This window comes from Rhinatrema bivittatum, chromosome 8, assembly GCF_901001135.1.
Source record: "Rhinatrema bivittatum chromosome 8, aRhiBiv1.1, whole genome shotgun sequence".
Taxonomy (NCBI): domain Eukaryota; kingdom Metazoa; phylum Chordata; class Amphibia; order Gymnophiona; family Rhinatrematidae; genus Rhinatrema; species Rhinatrema bivittatum.
In genome coordinates, this window is record NC_042622.1 from 81,032,148 (window position 1) to 81,057,387 (window position 25,240).

The 25,240-nt window shown below is 49.6% G+C and overlaps 1 protein-coding gene across 6 annotated transcripts in view; it reads left to right on the forward strand.

Moving 5' to 3' along the window:
* The window catches only part of NUP188 (nucleoporin 188), a 370,052-nt gene that overhangs the window by 94,439 nt on the left and 250,373 nt on the right, over positions 1-25,240 (forward strand). For all 6 annotated transcript variants that reach the window (XM_029612592.1, XM_029612589.1, XM_029612591.1 and 3 more), the window contains exons 10-11: positions 10,320-10,434; positions 11,276-11,476. In XM_029612592.1, the coding sequence (XP_029468452.1) occupies positions 10,320-10,434; positions 11,276-11,476 (316 nt within the window). The remainder of the gene's footprint in view (positions 1-10,319; positions 10,435-11,275; positions 11,477-25,240) is intronic.

Here is a 25,240-nt window from a genome sequence, read left to right on the forward strand (position 1 = left end):
CAAGCTTCTGCGGCGCATAGAATTGCAATCCTGGTGGCACCGGAGTGGACGCGCCGCCCGTGGTTCGCAGACCTCCTCCAGTTGTCGGGGGCGGCTCCCCTTCGTCTCTAGGGGTTCGCGGGGCTGCTTCAGCAGGGCCCTGTCTGTTTGGAGGAAGCGGATCACTTCTGTCTCGCGGCATGGCTTTTGACAGGAATCGGTTGAGGAGAAAAGGTCCCTCGGACGCGGTCATGGCTACGCTGTGGAGGTGCAGTCTACGTCCCTGGTGTATGTCCGGGTATGGATAATCTTTGAGGAATGGTGTGTTGAGTGGGGTTTGGACCCCGCTGCCGCTGCAGTTTCCGATATTCTGGCTTTTCTCCTGGCCGGGCTGGCCACAGGCTTCGCGTGCAGTTCGCTACGGGTCCAGGTGGTGGAGCTTGGTTGGTTGCAGGGAAAGATCCGGGGAGCTCCCTGACTCTTCACCCGGATATCTCCCGTTTCCTGCGGGGGGGGGGCTAATCGCCTCCGTCCTCCCTTGCGTTCACCTTGTCCGGCTTGGAACCTCAACTGGGTTCTTTTCCCGCCTTAGGCTCGGCACTGTTTGAGCCCTTGAAGCGCGCTACAGTCCAAGATCTTACTTTGTAGAACGTATTCCTGGCGGCGATGGCTTCAGCACGCCGTGTCTCGGAAGTACAGGCATGTTCATGTAGGGAGCCATTTTTTTGCGGATCTCTGCCGTAGGGGTTTCATGACGGACTGTTCGTTCTTTCTGCCTACGGTAGTGTCGGCTTTCACTTGAATCGATCAGTGGAGCTCCCGTTTTCGCGGTCGGGGAGTCTTCGGACCCGAGATCGAAAGAGTTGCGAAAACTGGATGTGCAGAGGACCTTCGGGCCCAAAGAATGGTTCTGCGGCGTCTCGCACAGCGATCGCCCGTTGGATCACGGAGGCCAGTGGCTCAGCGTACGTAGTGCGGGGGAAATCCTCCGCACGAGGGTCTCAAGGCTCATCCGACGCGGTCTTCCGCTGCGTCTTGGGCGGATTCTTCTCAGGTCTCGCCTCAACGGATTTGCAGGGTGGCTACCTGGAAGTCGTTGCATACCTTCATCATACATTATCGGTTGGAGGTTCAGGCTACTGAGGCCAGAGGGTTTGGAGAGAGGGTACTCCGAGCGGGACTCTCTGCTTCCCACCCTCGGTAACTTAGCTCTGGTACTTCCCAGGTGTCCTGGACTGATCCTGGTACGTACAGGGAAAGGAAAATTAGTTTCTTACCTGATAATTTTCGTTCCTGTAGTACCAAGGATCAGTCCAGGATCCCGCCCGCAGTGCTACGCTAACCTAACGGAGAGTCCGCTCAGGGTTCTTCAAGATTAAAGCTATCCGCTTGTTTGTTCGCTCTCCCGGTTGGGGAGTTTGGTTCCCGTAGGGGTTGGTATTGTTTCCATTTATGTAGCGTGTTGCTAGTTGGCTATGGTTGCCTTATTGCTTTCTACTTTGACATTACGTATGACTGAGGGGCTGTGACTGGCACAGGGGCTTATATATGGCTCCGCCCACAAGTTTTAGTCTGTCTCCATCTACTGGTGCGGAGTCACAACCCAGGTGTCCTGGACTGATCCTTGGTACTACAGGAACGAAAATTATCAGGTAAGAAACTAATTTTCCTTTCTCTGTACTTTGTGTTTTTGATGCACAAAGCCTTTCTGGCCACCCAAGCACAACAACCTGAAACTTTGCTTTTGGGTCGCCCTGAGGGGCCTCCCCAAAAGCTGCCTAAGCGCCAGGACCCCCAGGCCTCCCTTCGCGTTGCGAAGCTGCGGTGCTCTTCCCTTACGGAAGGTGCTACTCTTCTGGACGTGGCTGGCGCTGGGTCTTTGGACCCTCTTCCTGTCCCGGCTCCTCCTTCGGGGGCAGAACCAGAGGATGACCTGGGGAAACCGACCCACCTTGAAGGCGATGACCCCAAAGTAGTTTATCTTTTTATCAGGGAGGAATTGGACCCTTTAATTCCTTGGGTCCTATCGGAACTTGGGGTAGACCTTCCACAGGATGTACTCCCACAGGATTCCGTCGACCCAGTTCTAGCGGGCTTGCGAGGTCCAGCGAAGACCTTTCTCACAGGACAAGCAGGATGGTAGTCCTCACATATGGGTGACATCATCAGGATGGAGCCCAATCATGGAAAACTTCTGTCAAAGTTTCCAGAACTTTGACTGGCCCCTACTGCGTATGCCCAGCATGGCACTAACCCTGCAGCCAGCAGGGGTCTCCCTTCAGTCTTCTTTTTTCCGCGCAGCAGTAGCCTCGCGGTAAAGGAGCTCTGAAGAGATTCCTGACAGGAATTTTCATCACGGAATTACTAAAAGTTAAATTGCCCCACAGGGGTCCCTCCTTTAACTTTTCTCAGTCCGCGGTACTCCGGTAAATTTTTACCTGTTTCCCGTCTATTACCGTTGAGTTTGGCCCTCGCGGCCTACTGGCCGTTGACTGTACCGCGGCTCGATTTTTTTTTTCCATGGCTATGGTGTCGGGGTTTCATCGGTGCCCGGACTGTACCCACACCATGTCTATCACAAACCCCCATAAAGTCTGTGTAATGTGTCTAGGACACGAGCACGATGTATTGACCTGCACCAAATGTGCCCTAATGACACCGAAGGGTCGCAAGGCCAGAATGGAGAAGATGGAACTTCTCTTCTGTGCTCAAACCCCGACTCCGTCCATTGCATCTACGTCGTCAGAACCGGCACAGTCAACTTCGCGCCATCATTGACCACCGACCGGTGACCGACCGGCATCGACGACTTCTCGGCCATAGACACCCTCTACTCTACCTCAGGATCGAGGGGATCGTAGGGAGAAACATCGCCATCGACACCGTAAGACTCGGACCATCAAGGGAGCGAAATCATCGACCTCGTCATCGTCCGAGCCGCTGTCGAAGAAACCCCATCCAGGAAAGGCACCGACCATTCCTGCGACCGGGTCACCGAGGCAACCCTCACCCAATCGGGGATCGGGAGCCGCGACTCCACCTTTAACGGTGGTTCCTCCGGCTATACCTCTGCCTCCTTCTTCTGTTCCGGAGCCGGGGCTGCTTGCTCCAGTTCTCCGAGAAGAACTGGACTGGATGGTTCAGGAGGCCATCGACAAGGCGATGCAACATCTTCAGGTTCCTCCGACACCGGCACTACCTGTGGGAACTGATCATCGACCCGATTCCGGCAGCGCTGGCACCGCTGCTATCCAGGATAGAAGCTCTTATGGCTGCTTTTCCACCGATGGATCCCGGGTCTCCGATGGCTCCGATGCCCTCCCCTCTGACAGCATCATTGGGAGGAGAAACACCGTTCCGCATCCCTCCATTCGGAGTTCTGCCTCAGCCATCAATGCCATTACGTCCCTCGCCACCGATCCATCCATCGGTGCTGATATGTCCGTTGGCGCCACAGAGTCATCCATCGATGCCCTCGATGCCTGCACCGGTGCCTTCGATGCCATCATTCTCGATCACATCATTCTCTATCACAGGTCCCTCCATCTGGAACGCCATGCCTCCGGACCTCAGGCAGGAAACTTGTCTACTAACTTTTAAAAAGAAACTAAAGACATGGCTGTTCTGCCGAGCCTTCCCCACTACTAGCCCAACAGCCTGATTTAGAATTGTTTCATCACTTATGTAAATAACTTGTAGGCGTGATTTAGCATTTGTTTATCATGAGGTCGGCTCCTCGCCTCCCTCCCATGTATATAGTACTTTAGCTTCGTTCTCCCCTTCTTTATTTCCACTCCCAGTTAAGGCATCCTTTGTTATAATGTAACTTTATGCTCCTTAAATTGTCTCTTGTTGATTGGTTGGTTATAGTTACTGCTTGGTTCGATGTAAACAGAGTTGATTTAATTTGTATCAAGAAAATCGGTATATAAAAGCCTTTAATAAATAAATAAAATCATCGGTGCCTCCGATTAATTCCTCCAATTCCTTCGGAGCCTAGACCGGGACCTTCAGGTATCCAACCACCCTGTCCCTGCTTCAAGGGTTTTGAAGCAGGGAAACATGAAATAAGGTCCTCTTACGATATCTTCGACACTGCTTCCAGGGTATCTGCAGCTGCTATTTCTGCAAGAAGATGGGCCTGGCTAAAATCTTCGGACTTGCGCCCTGAAGTACAAGACAGATTGTCCGATCTGCCTTGCATAGGAGACAATCTGTTTGGCGAACAGATCCAGCGGACGGTGGCGGAATTCAAGAAGCATCATGAGACCCTTCGCCAAATCTTTCTCATGCCTTCTGAGTATTCCTCTAAACAACCATTCAGGAAGGACACTAAAAAGTCGTTCTTCCATGCAAAGAAGTCTATCCACCACCGTCTAGAGGTCGTTCCACGAGACCTTTCCAGAAGGCCCAGTCTCGTCAACCTTGGAAACAAAAGCCGCAAGCAGCTCCTCAGCCGGGCCCTGCTTCCAGTTTTTGACTTCTGCAGCCAGCAGCCAGCTTCCACTGCCACAGAATCCAGTAGGAGGTCGATTGTGCCATTTCAGCAACATGTGGCATACAATCACCTCAGACCAGTGGGTCCTTGCCATAATCTCTCAAGGCTATCACCTGAACTTTCTCTCCATCCCACCGGATTCCCCACCTTGGCTGACGTGGAGAACTTCCGACCACTCATCACTCCTGGAACAGGAGGTCTCCCTTCTCCTCCAGTCCAGAGCAATAGAACCAGTGCCCTACTCTCAGCAGGGTCTAGGATATTCTATTCCTGGTACTTTCTAATCCCCAAAAATCAGGCGGCGTTCATCCAATTCTGGCCCTGCATGCCCTCAACAAGTACCTCCAACAAGAGAAGTTCAAGATGGTAACCTTGGGTTCCCTCCTTCCTCTTCTGCAAAGAGGAGACTGGCTTTGCTCTCTAGACCTCCAGGATACGTACACACACATTGTGATAACTCCATCTCATCACAGATTTCTGAAGTTTCTGGTAGGCCCCAAGCACTATCAGTACCGTGTGCTACCATTTGGCCTGGCATCTGCACCACGAGTCTTCACCAAGTGCCTCGTAGTAGCAGCAGCTTTCCTCCGGACTCAAGGTGTCCACGTCTACCCCTATCTCGACGATTGGTTGATCAGGGCTCCCACTCAGCAAGCTGCTCTGTCGTCCCTACATCTCATCTTACCACTCTGATCTCGATAGGATTTCTCATTAACTACGCGAAATCCTGCTTAATCCCATCTCAAACTTTGTCCTTCATAGGGGCAGACTTGGACACCTTTCAAGCAAAGGCATTTCTGCCTCGACAGCGAGCTCTCACTCTCATTTCTCTCACACACCAGCTACAGTCTCAGCACCGCTCGACTGCATGCCACTTCCTCATCCTGCTGGGATACATGGCGTCCTCAGTACAGGTTATCCCAATGGCCCGCTTGGCCATGAGAGTCATGCAGTGGACTTTGAGGTCACAATGGACTCAATCCGTCCAACCACTATCGACCATTGTCCACATCACCGACCCACTTCGTCAGTCTCTAGCCTGGTGGAAAAATCAGATCAATCTCCTCCAAAGCCTACCCTTCCAGGCTCCAGACCCTCAAATAATTCTCACAACCGATGCTTCCAACCTCGGCTGGGGAACACATGTCGCCAATTTGCAGACCCAAGGAGCTTGGTCTCCAGAGGAAGCCAAACACCAAATCAGTTTCCTGGAGCTACGAGCAATCAGATATGCTCTCAAGGTATTTCGGGACTGCCTGTCCAACCAAGTCATCCTAATTCAGACGGACAACCAGGTGGCCATGTGGTACATCAACAAACGGGGGGGGGATGGGCTCCTACCTAATGTGTCAGGAAGTGGCACAGATATGGGCGGAGGCCCTCTCTCACTCGATGTACCTCAGGGCCACCTACTTGCTGGGAGTGGACAATGTGTTGGCGGACAAGCTGAGTCTCGCCTTTCAACCACACAAGTGGTCCCTCGACCCCACAGTAGCGGACTCAATATTCCAACATTGGGGTTATCCCCACATAGACCTCTTTGCGTCTCCTCAAAACCACAAAGTAGAGAACTTTTGCTTTCTCACTCGCAGCCAACACTCACAGACAAGAGATGCATTCTCCCTCTCATGGGCAACCGGTCTCCTTTATGCATTCCCTCCACTTCCGCTTCTCTCAAAGACTCTCGTGAAGATACGTCAGGAAATGGGAACCATGATCCTGATAGCACGTCACTGGCCATGCCAAGTGTGGTTTCCGATCCTTCAGGACCTCTCCATTCGCAAACACATTCCCTTGGGAAAGGACCCGCTTCTGATCTCTCAGAACGACAGGTGCCTACGCCACCCCAATCTTCAGGCCTTGTCCCTGACTGCCTGGATGTTGAAAGGTTAATTCTTCAGCCACTCAATCTTTCGGAGCCTGTTTCCCATGTCCTGATTGCTTCAAGGAAGCCTTCCACGAGAAAATCTTATTTTTACAAATGGAACAGGTTTAAATCTTGGTGTTCTGCTCAATCCCTTGATCCTTATACCTGTTTCTCCACGAAGTTTCTGGACTATCTCTGGTACTTGTCAAAATCAGGTCTTAAAACTTCTTCCATCAGAATGTATGTCAGTGCGGTAGCTGCCTTCCATAGAGGTGTCGGGGATGTTCCTATTTCAGTACAACCCCTTGTAACACGATTTCTGAAGGGCTTGCTCCACCTCAAGCCTCCACTGCGTCCTCCGGCCCCTTCTTGGGACCTTAATCTGGTTTTGGGTCGACTCATGAAACCACCATTTGAGCCTCTCCATTCCCGTGATCTTCGTTATCTCACATGGAAAGTGATTTTTCTTCTGGCAATCACATCCGCTCGCAGAGTTGGTGAATTACAGGCCCTAGTTACCTATCTGCCTTACACTAAACTTCTGCACGACCGGGCAGTACTCCGCACTCACCCTAAGTTCTTGCCTAAGGTAGTATCGGAATTTCACATTAATCAATCCATTATACTACCCACCTTCTTTCCCAGGCCCCATTCCAATTCAGGAGACCAGGCTCTGCATACCCTTGACTGTAAACGGGGTCTAGCGTTCTATCTAGACTGTACAGCTGCCCATAGGAAAAGCACTCAATTGTTTGTCTCTTTCCATTCCATCAAACTGGGGCAGCCTGTGGGTAAGCAGATTCTCTCCTCCTGGTTAGCGGACTGCATATCCTTTTGCTATCAGCAAGCAGGCATTCTACTTCAAGACCGTGTTAAAGCATACTCTGTCAGGGCCATGGCAACTTCAGTAGCGCACCTACTCTCGGTGCCGCTTCCTGATTTTTGTAGGGCTGCTACCTGGAGTTCTCTCCATACCTTCACAGCCCACTATTGTTTGGACAAGGCTGCAAGACAAGATTCCATCTTTGGCCAATCTGTCTTGTGCAACCTTTTTGCAACTTGATCTACCAATACCCTTCTGCCTGCCCGTTAGGGTTCAGGATGCCCTCTGCCAAATTCCACCCCAGTTGTTGTGCCTGTTGCATGTCTTTGGGTACATTTGGTGCATACTCTGACATCCTCAGCTCGGTACTCACCCATATGTGAGGACTACCATCCGGCTTGTCCTGTGAGAAAGCAAATGTTGCTTACCTGAAATAGGTGTTCTCACAGGACAGCAGGATGTTAGTCCTCACGAAACCCGCCCGCCACCCTGCAGTGTTGGGTTCGTTACGCTTTATTATTTTATTTTTTGGCACTTCCTATAGCTATTAACAAGACTGAAGGGGGACCCCTGCTGGCTGCAGGTTTAGTGCCATGCTGGACATGCCCAGTAGGTGCCAGTCAAAGTTCTAGAAACTTTGACAAAAGTATTCTGTGATTGGGCTCCATCCTGTGATGTCACCCATATGTGAGGACTAACATCCTGCTGTCCTGTGAGAACACCTGTTACAGGTAAGCAACATTTGCTATCCCAAAGGTGAACGTGGCTGTCTCGGCGGTAACCAAGAAGACTACGATCCCGGTGGCTAGGGCAGCGGCCCTGAAGGATGTCCAGGATTGGAAACTGAGGTGCAACTCAAATGGATGTTTGAAGTCTCAGAGTTGAGTTTTCGGGCAGCTGTCTGTGCCAGTTTAATGCAAAGGGGCCTGCCTGTGTTGGGTTCAGAAGGGCTCAACGGTGGCGCGTTGCAGGCTGCGCGTCTGGAGGCAGGCATAACTTATGTGGCAGATCCTTTGTGTGATTTGGTGAGTACGTTGGCTCGTTGCATGGTCTTCTCGATAGTGGCTTGTAGGCTGCTGTGGTTACGTAACTGGTTGGCCGATTTATTGTCCAAGGTCCAGCTCTGTAATCGTCCCTTTAAGGGGAAGCTGTTATTTGGAGAGGAGGACCTGGATCAGTTGATGAAGGTCCTGGGGGAGTCCAAGGGGAATAGATTGCTGGAGGACAGGAAGCCCATTAAGAAGGTGTTTCCTTCTCTGGCTCATTTTCGGGATTCCCATCGGTTTTGTTCCGTCTCGAAACAGGGCGGTGGGCGCCAATAGTCCTTTCATGGAGTACACAGATCGGGCAGAGACAGTGTCGGGCAGGGCACTAGGAGCGGAAAATCAGTCCAATGAAGCCCTCTCCTCTGTAGAAGCTGTAGGAGGCAGATTTTCCAGCTTCTTCGAGGATTGGGAAAAGATTACCTTGGATTCTTGGGTGCTGGAGGTGATAAGAGAGGGCTAAGCCTCAGGAGGCCTTTGTGGAGTCCCATATTCCATATTGTCTCACGCATCAGGCGGGAGGCAGTGTTGGGGGACATTGCAAAGGCTGCTTGCCCTAAAGGCCATTCTTCCCGTCCCTCTGGAGGAGCAGAATCAGGGAAAGTATTCCATTTACTTTGTGGTGCCGAAAAAGGAGGGCTACTTTCGGCCCATTCTCAGTTTGCAGAAGGTGAATCTGTTCCTTTGGGTTCCATGCTTTCGCATGGAGACACTGTGTACTGTGATGGCAGTGGTTCGCAAAGGAGAATTTCTCACCTCCCTAGACCTGATGGAAGCGCACCTGCACATCTCCATTCAGCAGGAACATCAGATATTTCTTCACTTCAGAGTGTTGAGTCAACATTTTCAGTTCAGAGCACTCCCATTTGGCTTGGTGACGGCGCCCTGAACATTCACCAAGCTGATGGTGGTGGTGGCTGTGACTCTTTGCCGGGAGGGAATTTTTGTCCACCCGTATCTCGATGATTGGTTGGTTCGAGAGAAGTCCATCTGAAGAGTGATGTCCACCTTACAGTCTCTCGGTTGGGGTATCAATGTGCAGAACAGTCAGTTGGAGCCGACTCAGTCGCTGGTTTACTTAGGGGCCCAGTTTAAAACTCAGCGAGGCAGGGTTTTCCTGGCGGTGGACAAGGGTGTCCAAGTTGCAGTCTCAGGTCAAGCGTCTTCTTCGTCTGGAGTTGCCCAAAGTGTGGGACTATTTACAGGTCCTGGGGTCTATGGCATCCACGTTGGACTTGGTCCCGTGGGCGTTCACGCACATGAGACCACTGCAATGCGCGCTGTTGTCCAGGTGGAGACCCTGTTCAGAGGAGTGTTTCATCTTCCCTTGTCTCTGCTTTGGGAGTCCAGGTCCAGTCTCTCATGGTGGATGTGTCATCTCAATTTAGAGAAGGGGATGGATCTGGAGCCTCTGGATTGCGTGGTGGTCTCCACAGACGCAAGCCTTTCTGGCTGGGGAGTGGTGTGCTTGGACCGGTCGGCACAAGTCTGTGGTGACAAGTGGATAAGTTCTGGTCCATCAATCGCCTCGAGACGAGGGCGGTCTGTCGAGCCCTGGAGGTTTTTCTGCCCCTGGTCCGGGGTCGCATGGTTCGAGTGTTCTCTGACAACGCGACGGCTATATGGGATTGTACAATAAGATGGAAAACTCATATTTGTTGCATCTCTACTAGGGCATATCTGACCTGACAATCCCTATGAAATGTAAAATCGATCCTTTCCTTTTCCTTGCCTCCACACAAATGCACTCTGTACCTCTTTTCGCCAACTCCCCTTCCCCCACATACTAAACAGTGGAATGAGAATGCTTTCACATGCACACTTTCACTTTGGAACATTCTCTCACTTGGACTCAATGCTCACACACACACTCTGTCACATTGTGCATGAGGGTGTGTGCATGTACAATTCACAAATTCTACTCACACATTACTTTACCCCATTCACACACAATTCTTGCACTTATATTTATACACACAAACACACTCAGATGCTCTCACACATATTGTTACACATTCAGATAATACTCACTTATACATTAATTCAATCCAATTTATGCTTCTAACATACTGAATTCAGGAATAATTCTGACTCTCGTTTTCTTCTCAGTTACTTCAGTGCCCTTATTCTGGTGGAGGGTATGGACGTGGACTCATTGCATGAGTGTGCTTTGGATGATAGGACCCAGCAGCATCAGTTTGCTGGAGCGAGGAAAGAATGCAAGGTAATGCTCTAATGTTTTCATCTTATGGAAGTGGCAGCTGATATTGGCATCTCCATATGGATGGTGACTTTCAGCAATCCCAGGGGCTTAGGACTATGTCCTGTAAGGGACATATTCCATCTATACTAAGAAAAAAAAAAAAGCTACCTTCTCAGTTCGCTAACCAAAGCAGTGAAGCAGGAGGCAATTACTCCTTGGAACATTTTACAAAACATCTCCAAAAAGCAGAGCGTCTCATAGACTTATCTCCCATTTCAGAGTCTTCTGGATTCAGCAATTTCCCTTATGTTAGTACCTTTTGGAAGAACTAACTTTCCTTATATCCACTGCATTATCTTAAGCCACTTTCTACTCATCTCTTTTTTTTGTTTTTTATTTTCCTCTCTTCCGTGCCTGAAATACATTAGTCCTTGTTTTCTAAATGGTTGCATAAAACTTTGGGGAAAAATGGCTAAGAAGTAGTAATGCTTAGCGCACTTTGTTATATATGTCCAAGTGATATAGAATTGACAGATGTGATAGGAGCTGAATGCACAGCAATTCTAGTTTGCCTTCATCAGGCATTAAAAGTATAGTTTTAGCAAGATCAGATTCTGATCGACTTCTGTAACTCTAAAGAAGGAGTAAGAGCTCTGTTCACTGAACCGTGAGATGGAATATGTCCCTTACAGGACATAGTCCTAAGCCCCTGGGATTGAATTGAGTGTTAGTCATAAAATGTGTGTGACTGAGCAGGAGATAGTTTCTACTGAATTGATTTGCCCTGTAACCTTCCAGTGCCTGCTAGTTATGGCCTGGCTCAGGCTGTGCTCATCTCTGCTGTGTTCTCATTTTCAACCAGGATGTGGATGAGCTATTGCAGACATTTGGGGATATCCCTCATCATGCACCAGTTCTTCTTGCTTGGGCTTTGCTCCGCCATACTCTAAGCCCTGAGGAATCGAGTGATGTGATCAGAAAGACAGGCAGCACAGCAATTCAGCTAAATGTCTTCCACTACCTCACACAGATGCTGCGAGTGCTCTCCAGTGGGGGAAATAATGTGAGTATCTCACAGGCACCTTTCTGACTCAGGAAGGTGGCAGTTGGAGGACGCAAGAGGCAGCTAATGGGATAGAAACACACACAAAGCTGTTGTACTACTATTCAGTTAGAAGAGGGAAGATAACCTAGAACTATTTTTATGGTACATAAGGAGAGAGTGGTTTAAGAAAGCATGGAAGTGTAGGAGAAGGTCGGACTCTGAGAGTTCTTTTGAGGCAGGAGCTGTTTCGTTGAGTGGTGGGAAGAGGTTTGTAGCATACTGAGGGTGCTGCTAAGCACAAGCTACTTGGTGATGGGTGTTGCTGAGGCAGAGGCTGCTTTGGTGGTGGAAAAAGGGGTTTGTCGCTTACTTGGGGTACTGCTGGGGGTAGGGGCTATTCAGTTGGGTGGTGGGAAGAGTTTTGTCTGTTGCTGCTGGGGCAGGGTTTGTTCATTTTGGTGCTGGGAAGGGGTTTACTTGGTGCAGCTGAGATAGGGGCTGTTTGGTTGGGTTCTGGGAAGGGGTTTGTCGAGTGCTGCTGAGGCAAGGGCTGTTCAGCTGGGTGCAGGGAAAGATTTATTAGATGCTGCTGAGGCAGGGGCTGTTCTGTTGGGTGCTGCTGGGACATAAGCTGTTTGGTTCAGTGCTGGGAAAGGGGTTTGTTGGATACTACTGAGGCAGAGGCTGTCTGTTTCAATGCTAGAAAGAGTTTGTTGGGTGCTACTAGAAAAGGGTTTGGTTAGGTGCTCTGAGGCAGGGGCTGTTTGGTTGGGTGCTGGTGTTAAGGCAAGGACTGTACCCTGTACATACCCAGATCAGTCCAGACTCCTGGGTTTTGCCTCCCTTCCAGCAGATGGAGACCGAGAAAGTTTTGTAAGCACCGCCTCTTAACCCGGTCTGCTACCTGCATCTCCTCAGTATTTCTCTGACTCCAGAAGAAGGGAGGTGGTGCAAAACCTGTGGTTCTGTACCTGAGTTTAAAAAAAAAAAAAAGGGAATTAGGATTTCTTGGACATTGTTGAGACTTTCCTCCCAGGAGGTTGGGAGGTCCTGGTGGGACCATCCATCCTGATAGTAGTTTAAGGATGAGCAGGGGTTGGGAACCCCAAAATTGCTCTTTCTGAAACGCCAGCAAGGATCGTGGGAAGCTTCTGCCAACATTCTTCAGGGAAATAAACTTTTTATTTCTTGTTAATAAAGTTTATATTAAGAAAAGAGAAGCAGTGATTGTTTTATCTGGTGCTCGCCCCGTTGCTGGTGGCAGGCGAAGGCAGGGCATTCAAGCAGAGTCGGTCCTACGGTTCCTGATCCCGTTTGCAGTTTTTTGGTGTCTGCTACGTGGTCAGTCTCGCTGGGCCATGCCGCGTGCGAGCTGTTGCTCCGTGTATGGAGAGCACTGCCCACGGCTCTCCAAGGCTGGCCAATGCTCCCACTGCCTCTTCAGTGGGGAGGGCTCTTTGTGGGGATCTGTGGCGACATTGTTCAAGCAACGCGGCCCTAGCAGGTCGCTGGCCGTTCTAGAGGATACGGCTGTCCCGTTCCCGATAAGCGCAGGAATGGTGGCCATCTTGAAAACTTTTGCAGTTGTGGAGGAGAACGCGGCAGGGAGGGGATCTCCCACCAGTGCTGTCGCTAGCAGATTCTAGCCCCGAGGAGGCCCGGGGGGCCCTAAAAGGGTAGTTAGGGGGATCCTGATCCCCTGGAGGGGGATTTGTGTGGTCCTCAATTTTCTCCGGATTTTATCCTTTTATTACACACAGCATATCTGACCAGTCAGGTTAAGTCTAGTTTGTCCCCCAGGTGCAGGCCCCCTGAGGATCCACCCAGAAAGGTGCCCAGGTTGTTGGAGACACCGGGGGAAATAAGGATCCTCCTCCTCCACCACCAAGCCCTTACAAATGCTCCAGAATGCCATCGCCAGGGTCATCACCAACTCAAGGAAAGCTGATCACATTACCCCAATACTCAAAGAACTCCACTGGCTCCCCATCGCATCCCGAATTCTCTTCAAAATTCTAACCATAGTGCACAAGTCCATCCACTCGCACAATTCCAATTGGTTGGATGAACCCTTTCGTCCTATACGCACTGAACGACCCACTCGCACTGTCAACAAAGGCACCCTCTCCATTCCCCCTTTGAAAAAAGCCCACCTCTCCTCTACTAGGGACCGTGCACTATCCATTGCAGGCCCTAAACAATGGAACACCCTCCCTACCACTCTCAGGCTAGAGCCATGTTACGCCAAGTTCAGAAAAAAACTTAAAACATGGCTCTTCCGACAAGCCTACCCTGATTAAGTACACCGACTTCTGCAAGTATCTTGCCTACGCCTTGTATATTCCTGTAAATAGTCCGTTGCAGTTTTTATTTATTGCTTTAATTCCTCCACCTCCTGCTCTTTGTATACTCCTCCTTGTTCGCCCTCCCTGTTCATTGTAATTTCTACCTTTAAAGTTACATTGTAAACCGGTATGATGTATGCATACTAATACCGGTATATAAAAGTTTTTAAATAAATAAATAAATAAGGTTAGAGGTCCAGTGGTGCAGGGGACCGCAGATGACGTTTCCTCGGAGGAGTCCGTCCAGGGGTTGCCCTCGGGGGATGGTCCTCTCGGTGTTTCCTCCCAACAGTGGTCCAGATCAGGAGGGGGAGCCTGGGAAGATTCCTGCCATGGAAGGGGACGATCCTAAGGTCATTTACCTATTTCAGAGGGAAGAGCTGGGTCTTATGATCCCGCATGTCCTGGCGGAGTTGGGAATAGCAGTTCCGCAGGAGGAGCCGGACCAGGACATAGTGGCTGTGGTCATGTCTGGTTTGAGGAGCTCGGCCAGGACTTCTCCTTTCTATAGGATGGTCAGGGAGTGGGACACTCTGGAGACTGGTCTTAAGGTTAGTAGGGCTATAGATAAACTTTATCCCTTGCCTGAGGAGACCCTGGAGCTGTTGAGGGTGCCAAAGCTGGATGCTTCTGCATTGGAGGTTACAAAGAGAACCACAATTCCCTGTACGTACCCGGATCACTCCAGACTCCTGGGTTTTGCCTCCCCATCAGCAGATGGAGACAGAGAAGTTTTGACTGACTCTGCCCTATACACTCAGGTGCCACCTACAGTCCGTCAGTATTTCTCTGTCTCCAGCAGATGGTGGAGGTGCAAAATCCTACAGTCTGTAGATAGTTTAAAAAAAAAAAAAAAGTCTAGTTTAGGGACACACAGCCCGATACAGTAAAGTGCGGCCGTGGTTACCCCGCTCCTAACTCGCTTTCTACTCACTTTCCGGCCGCGTTAGCCCTTCCTGCGATACACTATCCCCTTTAACCCATCCTCACCGCCTCTTTAAATCACCGGGTAACCCCTTCCGCACGCGGCATGTATATTAGATGTAAACCATCGAATTAGCTATTCCCTCCCATACAGTAACGCGCGCCCCGACTATCGCTATTTTACCCTGCCGTTTTGCTGCGCGTTTAACCTGCTCATTTACCGCCTACCCTTACCCCTGCCTCTAACTAAAAACCTAAAATCCCCTCCTCCCGAAGCTACTCGACATGTTATCAACTTACTTTTTGTTGCTTTCAGCCCCTTCAACCTTCTCTGCCATCCTCCGGAGGGGGCAGCCAGCGGCGCGGCCCCCCTGCGCAGGTCCCGGTTCTCCTGGCTCTCAACGATGTTCCCGCAGGTACTCCAGCTCGACTTCTGGCTGACAGCTACCCCCCCTCCCTCATTGGCATGAGTGCCCAAATAGACGGGCGCTCATGCCAATGAAAGCACAGGGACGGCCGTGACGTCACGCCCGCCCGTCCCAGAGCTTTCATTGGCTTGAGCGCCCGTCAATTTGGACGCTCAAGCCAATGAAAGCACAGGGACGGGCGGGCGTGACGTCTTTTTTTTTTTTCCCCCTTGGCTGCACCCACGCTCTTCTTTTAATTTCTTGGCCTGCTAGAACATCATAGAGAGCCAGGAGAACCAGGACCGGGGGGGACACCGCTCCAAGCTGCTTTCGCCGCCGGCTGCCCCCCCTCCGGAGGACGGCAGAGAGGACGGCAGAGAAGGCTGAAAGGGCTGAAAAACAACAAAAGGTAAGTTGGCACATGTCGAGCCGCTTCGGGAGGAGGGGATTTTAGGTTTTTAGGTTTTCATGGGTTAAAGTTGGGATCCACTTCCTGGTGCCTGTCATTTCAAATGTCATTTGAAATGACAGGTACCAGCGCACCCAGGATACTGTATAGGCGCTGTATTAAGTGCCTATACAGTAAAATCGGTTGCGCGGGTCTAACGCTTCCCCTAACGCTTCGCAGACGCGGCTTGCATTTGCAAGTAATTTAGAGTATCGAGCGGTATGTGATCAGAACTGTGCGTGCGGCAAACGAGGATGCGCCCTCGTTTGCCGCACTCTTTCTAACGCGGCCTTACTGTATCGACCCGATAGAATTAGTTTTCATTCAAAATTAAAAAAAAAAAAAAAAGAATTTCTTCACAGCAAGTGACTGGAGCCTCCCAGGGAGTTGGTAGGTCCTGAGGGGACCATCCTCCTTGGTATTTGAGGCTGTGGGTGTCAGGGGTCGAGGACCCTTGAGGAACTTCTTTATCCCTAGCGATCGGGGTTGATACCGGGGAGCCCGGCTCACTCACCCCAGGAGGCACAGGACCTGCGGTGATTTCCAGGTTGTTTAAAAAAAAAAAATCAGAAACAGATGGATTAAGGTGTTTTCTGCCGGCGCAGATCTCAATCAGCTCCTCTAAAAAGGGGGTGATGCGCTGGGGAAGTAGGAGAGCCATTGCCTATTTAGTTTTTCCTCCGTCTGGTGCTGAAGTGCTGCTGCTCTGCCGCCGATGCCGCATGGTGCTGCCTGCTGCGCGTGCGGAACAAGCGCGTCTGTCCAGGGACGGCTTATGCTGAGCCTGTCTTCCCGGCGGTGAGGGCACTTCTGTAAACGCCGGGAGTGACAGTTTTAAAACGCGTTGCGGGTCGGTGCACTTAGGGCGGCAGTGGCCTCCATCTCCCGATCCGTTCCCACACTAACCATCATGAATTTTCTGCGCGGCAGCGTGGGCCACTGAGGGGGAGGGAAAGTCTTCTCTTTCCTTATCCCCGCAGCAATTGATCTCTGAGGGAGGCAGGCTGTGGGAGGTTCCAGCAGGAGCGGCTGAGGAGAGCCTTGAGGGGGCTTTGGACTCCTCTTCATCTTTTTTCTCAGACTTTATCCTGTTGCTCCATAAGGCTTTTAAAGCCAGGAAGGCAGCAAAGAGACACCCGGGGGGAAGTTAAACAGTGGTTGCAGGCTCCCACCTCCCCAAAAGGTCTAGACCCAAGGAAGGGGTTGGTGATCCGAGGGCAAAGCGCCCCCTACAGATCGTGTCCACCTGTATGTTAGATGTCTCCTCATCTCAGGATTCCGATCCGGAGGACCCGCAACCAATTGACAAGCTGCCGCAGGGGCTAGACCATGGGGATGATCAAAGCCATGGTCTTGGACATAGCCCCCACGTCACTGAAGGTGATGACCCCAAGGTGCTTCGTCTCTTTAGAAGGGACGAGCTGGGCCCCCTTATTCTGGCAGTTCTGGAGGAATTGGGAATTGAGACCTCGCCGGAGGATTCTAGGATGGGGGCCATTGATCCAGTTATGGTGGGTCTTCGTGGTCTGACCCAGTCCTTTCCCTTTTATCTTTTGGTCCCCGATTTGTTGTTCTGGGAGTGGGATACCCCGGATTTGGGATTGAAGGTCAGTAAAGCGATGGACAAGCTCTATCCTTTACCAGAAGAAGCTGTGGACTATCTTCGGGTCCCCAAGGTTGATGTGGCAGTGTCGGCAGTCACCAAAAAGACTACCATCCCAGTGACAGGCGCGACAGCTTTCAAGGATCTTCAGGATCGTAAGCTTGAGATTCAACTGAAGAAGATATTTGAAGTATCTGCTCTGGGGGTGAGGGCTGCCATGTGTAGCAGCTTCACCTTGCGAGCTGGGCTCCGCTGGGTGCAACAGTTGCAGAATACCTCATCTCTCTCAGGAGACAGCACCACTCAAGCCGGACACTTGGAGGCAGCGGTTGTTTACAGTCTGGATGCCCTGTATGACCTGCTCCGGACCTTGGCCAGGTCTATGGTTTCAGCGGTCTCTGCCCACAGACTACTCTGGTTAAGGAACTGGTCTGCAGATGTCTCCTCCAAAACACATCTGGATTCTCTACCTTTCAAAGGCAAACTTCTTTTTTGGGAAGGATTTGGAGGACATGATTCAGTCCTTAGGAGAGAACAAGGTCCATCGCCTTCCCGAGGAAAAGCCCAGGGCGAGAGGAGCTTTTCCTTCTCGGTCCAGGTTTCGGGGGAATAGGAGGTTCTGCTCTTCCAGGTCGCTGGGCTTCTCATCCAGGCAGAATTCTGGCAGGCAACAGTCATGGTCCCAGTCCTTTTGAGGTCGCCACTTCGGTAGGGCCAGAGCCCCCCCCCCTTCCCAATGAAATGAGGCTGGTCCCTTCCTCAGTTCCAGCGGTAGGAGTCTGTGCCAAATTGACTTCAGACCTCAATGTAATAATGTAATAAGACACGGCTACGCTTTAGATTTTGCTCAACGCCTGCGAGACCGTTTTCTCATATCCCCGTGCTCGTATGAAGAGAAGCATCGGGTGGTATAGGGCCTTCTCGATGTCGGAGCTATTGTTCCAGTTCCTCCTGCGGAGCGGCGAAAGGGCTGTTACTCTATTTACTTCGTGGTACCAAAGAAAGAGGGAACCTTCCAACCCATTCTCGATCTGAAGAGGTTCAACAGATGCATCCGAGTTCCACGGTTTCACATGGAGGCTCTATGCTCTGTCATTGCTTCAGTGCACAAGGGAGAATTCCTAGCGTCGCTGGATCTGACCGAAGTGTACTTACACATCTGAATCCGGGCCACCCATCAGTAATTCCAGAGATTTTCCATCCTAGGAGAGCATTTTCAGTTCTGCGCTCTGCCTTTCGGGCTTGCCACGGCACCCGGAACCTTTATCAAGGTGATGGTAATGGCGGTGGCACAACTCCGGAAGGAAGGATTCTTTGTTCATCCGTATCTGGACGATTGGCTGATTCGGGCGAAGTCTGAGTCTCTTTTTCATGCTGCGGTGCACAGAGTTCTTCATCTGTTGCGGTCTCTAGGTTGGGTGGTCAACCTAGCCAAGAGTCATCTTGTTCCCTCCCAGTCCCTGCAGTTCCTGGGAGCCCTCTTCGACACACAGCTGGGGAAGGTTTTCCTGACCGAGGAGCGAATAACCAAACTGCAAGGGCAAGTTTGGGATTTGTTGTGCCAAGTGTCCTCCAAGAGTCTGGGATTACTTGAGAGTCCTCGGTTCGATGGCTTCAACCTTGGAGCTAGTCCCATGGGCCTTTGCTCATATGAGACCTCTTCAATCAGCATTGCTATCCTGTTGGAACCCGGTATCCGAACAATTTAATCTCCTTCTTCCTCTTACAGACTCTGCACGTTCCAGTCTGGATTGGTGGCTCATCTCAGACAATTTACGCCGGGGGGTGACCCTGGAAGTTCCCACTTGGACGGTGGTCCCTATGGATGCCAGCCTCTCTGGTTGGGGAGCGGTTTGTCAGGACAGATCAGTGCAGGGGCAATGGTCAGTGGAGGAATCCCGATTGTTGATAAATCATCTGGAGTTAAACAGTGGTTGCAGGCTCCCACCTCCCCAAAAGGTGCAGCTGCAAAGGTTAAAAGTGTTCAACAGGCTTGGACATGGATTAAAAATACAATCCTAGAGGCACAGTCCATATATATTCCACGCATTAAGAAAGGTGGAAGGAAGGCAAAACGATTACCGACATGGTTAAAAGGTGAGGTGAACGAGGCTATTTTAGCCAAAAAAACATCCTTCAAAAACTGGAAGAAGGATCCATCTGAAGAAAATAGGATAAAACATAAGCATTGTCAAGTTAAGTGTAAAACATTGATAAGACAGGTGAAGAGAGAATTTGAAATGAAGTTGGCCATAGAGGCAAAAACTCAAATTAAAAACTTTTTAAATATATCCAAAGCAAGAAACCTGTGAGGGAGTCGGTTGGACCATTAGATGACAGAGGGGTTAAAGGAGCTCTTAGGGAAGATAAGGCCATTGCAGAAAGACTAAATGAATTCTTTGCCTCTGTGTTTACTAATGAGGATGTTGGGGAGATACCAGTTCCAGAGATGATTTTCAGGAGTGATGAGTCAGACGACCTGAACAAAATCACTGTGAACCTGGAAAATGTAGAGTAGGCCAGATTGACAAACTAAAGAATAGCAAATCACCTGGACCGGATGGTATGCATCCTAGGGTACTGAAGGAACTCAAAAACTGAAATTTCTATCTATTAGTTAAAATTTGTAACCTATCTTTAAAATCATCCATTGTACCTGAAGACTGGAGGGTGGCCAATGTAACCCCAATATTTAAAAAAGGCTCCAGGGGCGATGCGGGTAACTATAGAGCAGTGAGCCTGACTTCAGTGCCGGGAAAAATAGTGGAAACTATTCTCAAGATTAAAATCGTGGAGCATATAGAAAGACATGATTTAATGGAATACAGTCAACATGGATTTACCCAAGGGAAGTCTTGCCTAACAAATCTGCTTCATTTTTTTGAAGGGGGTTAATAAACATGTGGATAAAGGTGAACCGGTAGATGTAGTGTATTTGGATTTTCAGAAGGCGTTTGACAAAGTCCCTCATGAGAGGCTTCTACGAAAACTAAAAAGTCATGGGATAGGAGGTGATGTCCTTTCGTGGATTACAAACTGGTTAAAAGACAGGAAACAGAGAGTAGGATTAAATGGTCAATTTTCTCAGTGGAAAAGGGTAAACAGTGGAGTGCCTCAGGGATCTGTACTTGGACCAGTGCTTTCCAATATATATATAAATGATCTGGAAAGGAATACGACGAGTGAGGTTATCAAATTTGCGGATGATACAAAATTATTCAGACTAGTTAAATCACAAGCAGACTGTGATACATTACAGGAGGACCTTGCAAGACTGGAAGATTGGACATCCAAATGGCAGATGAAATTTAATGTGGACAAGTGCAAGGTGTTGCATATAGGGAAAATAACCCTTGCTGTAGTTACACAATGTTAGGTTCCATATTAGGAGCTACCACCCAGGAAAAAAATCTAGGCATCATAGTGGATAATACTTTAAAATCGTCGGCTCAGTGTGCTGCAGCAGTCAAAAAAGCAAACAAAATATTAGGAATTATTAGGAAGGGAATGGTTAATAGATTAGAAAATGTCATAATGCCTCTGTATCGCTCCATGGTGAGACCGCACCTTGAATACTGTGTACAATGCTGGTCACCGCATCTCAAAAAAGATATAGTTGCGATGGAGAAGGTACAGAGAAGGGCAACCAAAATGATAAAGGGGATGGAACAGCTCCCCTATGAGGAAAGGCTGAAGAGGTTAGGGCTGTTCAGCTTGGAGAAGAGACGGCTGAGGGGGGATATGATAGAGGTCTTTAAGATCATGAGAGGTCTTGAACGAGTAGATGTGACTCTGTTATTTACACTTTCGAATAATAGAAGGAATTGGGGGCATTCCATGAAGTTAGCAAGTAACACATTTAAGACTAATCGGCGAAAATTCTTTTTCACTCAACGCACAATAAAGCTCTGGAATTTGTTGCCAGAGGAGGTGGTTAGTGCAGTTAGTGTAGCTGGGTTCAAAAAAGGTTTGGATAAGTTCTTGGAGGAGAAGTCCATTAATGGCTATTAATCAATTATACTTAGGGAATAGCCACTGCTGTTAATTGCATCAGTAGCAACGGTTCTTCTTAGTGTTTGGGTAATTGCCAGGTTCTTGTGGCCTGGTTTTGGCCTCTGTTGGAAACTGGATGCTGGGCTTGATGGACCCTTGGTCTGACCCAGCATGGCAATTTCTTATGTTCTTATGTTCTAAATCTGGCTCTCAAGGTTCCCCGTGGCGGTGAGTAGCGGGGAGTTCTTGGCTTCCCTGGATCTAACAGAGCGTATTTACACATTAGAATCTGCCGGGATCAACAGAGATACCTCAGATTCATGATCCTCGGGAAGCATTTTCAGTTTTGTGCTCTTTCGTTTGGTCTAGCCACTGCTCCGAGGACTTTCACCAAGGTAATGGTGGTGGTAGTGGCAGCCCTCAGAAAGGAAGGTGTGCTGGTTCATCCATATCTGGACAATTGGCTCATCTGAGCGAAGTCAGAGGACCTTTGCAGACAGGCGGTGAAAATGGTCTTGTACCGCTTGAGATCCTTGGGTTTGGTTGTGAACCTGGCCAAGAGCCGCCTTTCTCCACAGGTTCTGGAGTTCTTGGGCGTGCGCTTTGATACCTGTTTGGGAAAGGTCTTTCTCATGGAGGAGTGGATTGCCAAGCTATAGGCACAAGTTTGCAACCTGTTGGAGACCCGAGTACTCAGTGTCAGGAATTACTTGCAAGACCTCTGTTCCATGGCCTCGACATTGGAGCTGGTCCCATATAAGACCTCTACAGAAAGCATTGCTATCCCAGTGGGATCCGATTTCAGAGCAGTTTCACCTTCCGCTACTGCTTACAGAGCTTGCCAGGTCCAGTCTTTTGTGGTGGCTTGGCCAGGACCATTTGTACCACAGGATGGACCTTGCGGTGCCTCAATGGATGGTAGTGACTACTAATGCCAGTCTCACCGGTTGGGATGGGGAGGGGGGGCTGTATGTCAGTCCCAGTCGATGCAGGGCGAATGGTCAGTGGAGGAAGCGACCTAGTTCATCGGTCGCCTAGAGACGAGGGCAGTGTGGCTAGCTCTGGAAGGATTTCTTCCCCTTCTACAGAAATGTGCAGTCAGAGTTCTGACAGACAATGCGATGACTGTGACCTACATCAACCGCCAGGGGGTACCAAGAGTTGAGCGGTTGCTCTGGAAGTGGAGATGCTGATGTCCTGGGTGGAGCAGCATCTGGCCTTGATAGTGGTGTTGCACATAGTGGGTTCAGACAATGTGCAGGCGGATTTTCTCAGCCGACAACAATTGGTTCCAGGAGAATGGGAGCTATCGGAGGAAGCAATGACGCTTATTTCTCACAGGTGGAGCATGCCTCATATGGATCTGGTGACGACCCAAAGGAATGCCAAGGCACCACATTTCTTCAGTCGCAGAAGAGAGTAAGGAGTAGAAGGGATCGATACCCTGATGCTGCCTTGACGACACAACATTCTGATCTACGTGTTTCCTCCATGGCCTCTGGTGGGCAAGATTCTAAGGTGGATAGAAGTCCACCTAGGAAAGGTGATTCTCGTGGCTCCAGAGTGGCCACGAAGGCCTTGGTTGTGGATCTGCTCAAACTAGCAGTGGATGGCCCCCTGAGGCTGGGCCATCTACCAAATCTTCTACTGTAGGGCTCTATACTTTCAGATCAAGCAGATCGCTTTTGTCTAGTGGCTTGGCTTTTGAAAGGAAGCAATTAAGGACAAAAGGATATATGAAGATGTTATTTCTACTCTGCTGCAAGCTCGTAAGACCTCGACTTCCTTGGCATATGTCCGGGTTTGGAGAGTCTTTGAGTCTTGGTGTACGGATCAGGGGGTTGATCCTTGGCGAGCATTGGTGGCGCAGATTCTGACTTTTTTATAGTGGCATAAAGAAAGGTTTGTCCTTTAGTTCCCTGGGAGTGCAGGTGTTGGCCTTGGGCTGCTTGCAGGGCAAGGTTCATGGAACAACTGTGGCTGCGCATCCGGATGTGGTGTGTTTCCTCCACAGAGTGAAGCATTTGTAAGGTGTGTCCTTCCTAGAGCCTTAACTTGGTCCTCAAGGGCATGTGCGAGGCACCATTTGAGCCTCTTAAAAGAGCCACCATAAAAGATCTGACTTTGAAAGTGGTTTTCTTGGTGGCGATTTGTTCAGCCAGAAGGGTGTCTGAACTTCAAGCCCTGTCATGTAAGGAGCCCATTTTGCAAATTTTGGATTCGGGTCTCCCTGAGGACAGTTCCGTCTTTTCTGCCAAAGGTAGTTTCAGCATTCCACTTAAGTCAGTCAGTGGCGCTTCTGACCTTTACAAATCTAGAGATTGACATACCTCATGCAAAGGAATTAAGACGGATGTCAGAAAGGCATTGTTGCGCTATCTAAAGGTCACTAATAGTTTCATATTGTCTGATCACCTTTTTGTGCTATGGAATAATGCAAAAAAGGGTCAAAAGGCATCAAAAGGAACATTTTTTCAGGCCAGACTTCATCAAGAAACTTAAAAGGGAACTTGAAAGCTACCCAGGAACTATAGCGCATTGGTTGAAGGAGGCTATTGGTTCCGCATGTATCTGTTGCAGTCAACCCATCCTAGAGGGATTAAGGGCTCATCCTACCTGTTCGCAGGCAGCCTCCTAGACAGAATGTCAACTGGTTTCGCCGCAAGAGATTTGCAGGGTGGCTACTTGGAAGTTTTACATACCTTTGCCAGACACTGCCAGTTGGACGTCCAGGTTCTGGACGTCGACAATTTTGGTGAAAGTGTTCTTCGAGCAGGACTCTCACATTCTCACCCCTGGTTAGGGAAGCTTTGGTACATCCCAGGAGTCTGGACTGTTCTGGGTACGTACAGTGATATGTGTGCCTGAGCTTGAGACCAACATGGAGACGGCAACCGACCCAGAATCCTCTGCTATCTTAGCCTTTCTGGCTATGTGAACTTTAAATGCCCTACTGAGCCTGACCTGGAGGAATTCCAAGGATACCTGGATAGCAGTTGAAGCTGGCGACAATTTGTGATGCCTAATTATAGGGTCACAAAAGCAGAAGGCAACGGTTAGAACCTCAGGCTAGAATGTTGGTTACAGGGGCAAATGTAATGGGCATCTGTAAACACAGCACACAGCCTAAGATATAACGATTTCCCTGAGCGCAAGATTTTAACAGAACAAAGGAGTATCTAAAGAGTGATGGTAAATGGGCCCCAACTTGGAGAACTGCTTAGAGTAGTTTAGGGATACTCTATCATGCAGTTGACATGACAGCCTATGTAAATGATTCTCCAAGTGGTCACGCATTTTCAGAATTTCTGACCTAGCATTGTATTATATTTTACCTATAAAAGAAGGATCAGTTCATGTATACAAACGGGATGCTGGTGTTCAGTTTGTCAGAGAAAGGGCATCCAGCATCTCCCAAGAATACTTATATTAACCAATAAAAAATTATGCTTTTTACAAAATCTAGGTGGTGTTGTATCCCTGGGTAAGCATCATAAAGCGTGTTTTGGCGCTTAACAACAGGGAAAGGAAAATTAGTTCTTTCCTGCTAATTTTCGTTCCTCTAGTACCACAGATCAGTCCAGAGTTCCGCCCAGTGGTTGAGAGGAGTTTGAGAGTCCGCTCAATCTGTCTACTGTAATAATTCTGATTAATTCTGAAGAATGGCATAGGTTTCTCATTAGTCCATTTAAGAAGTGTTCTAAATTTACTTACGAATTTCCTTGTCCTCTGCTCATTCCGGGAGATACAGTAGAGTTAATTGGTTGAACGTTTTGTTAAATATTTTGGGGTAAATTTTAATGGGCACACGATTTTATAACATGCGCAGGCACATGCAAGTTATATAATCAGGGGTCGGCGTGTGCAAGGGGGTGCATAATTGTGCACCTTGTGTGCGCTGAGCCGCACTGCCTTCCCCCATTCCCTTCCCCCTAGCCTGACCTTCCTCCTCCCCCACCCCCCCACCCCTACTCTAAACCCCCCTGACCTTTATCTTACAATTTGTGCCTGCCTCTGGGCAGGCGCAAGTTGCGCGCGCCAGCAGCGTGCCGGGTTGCGATC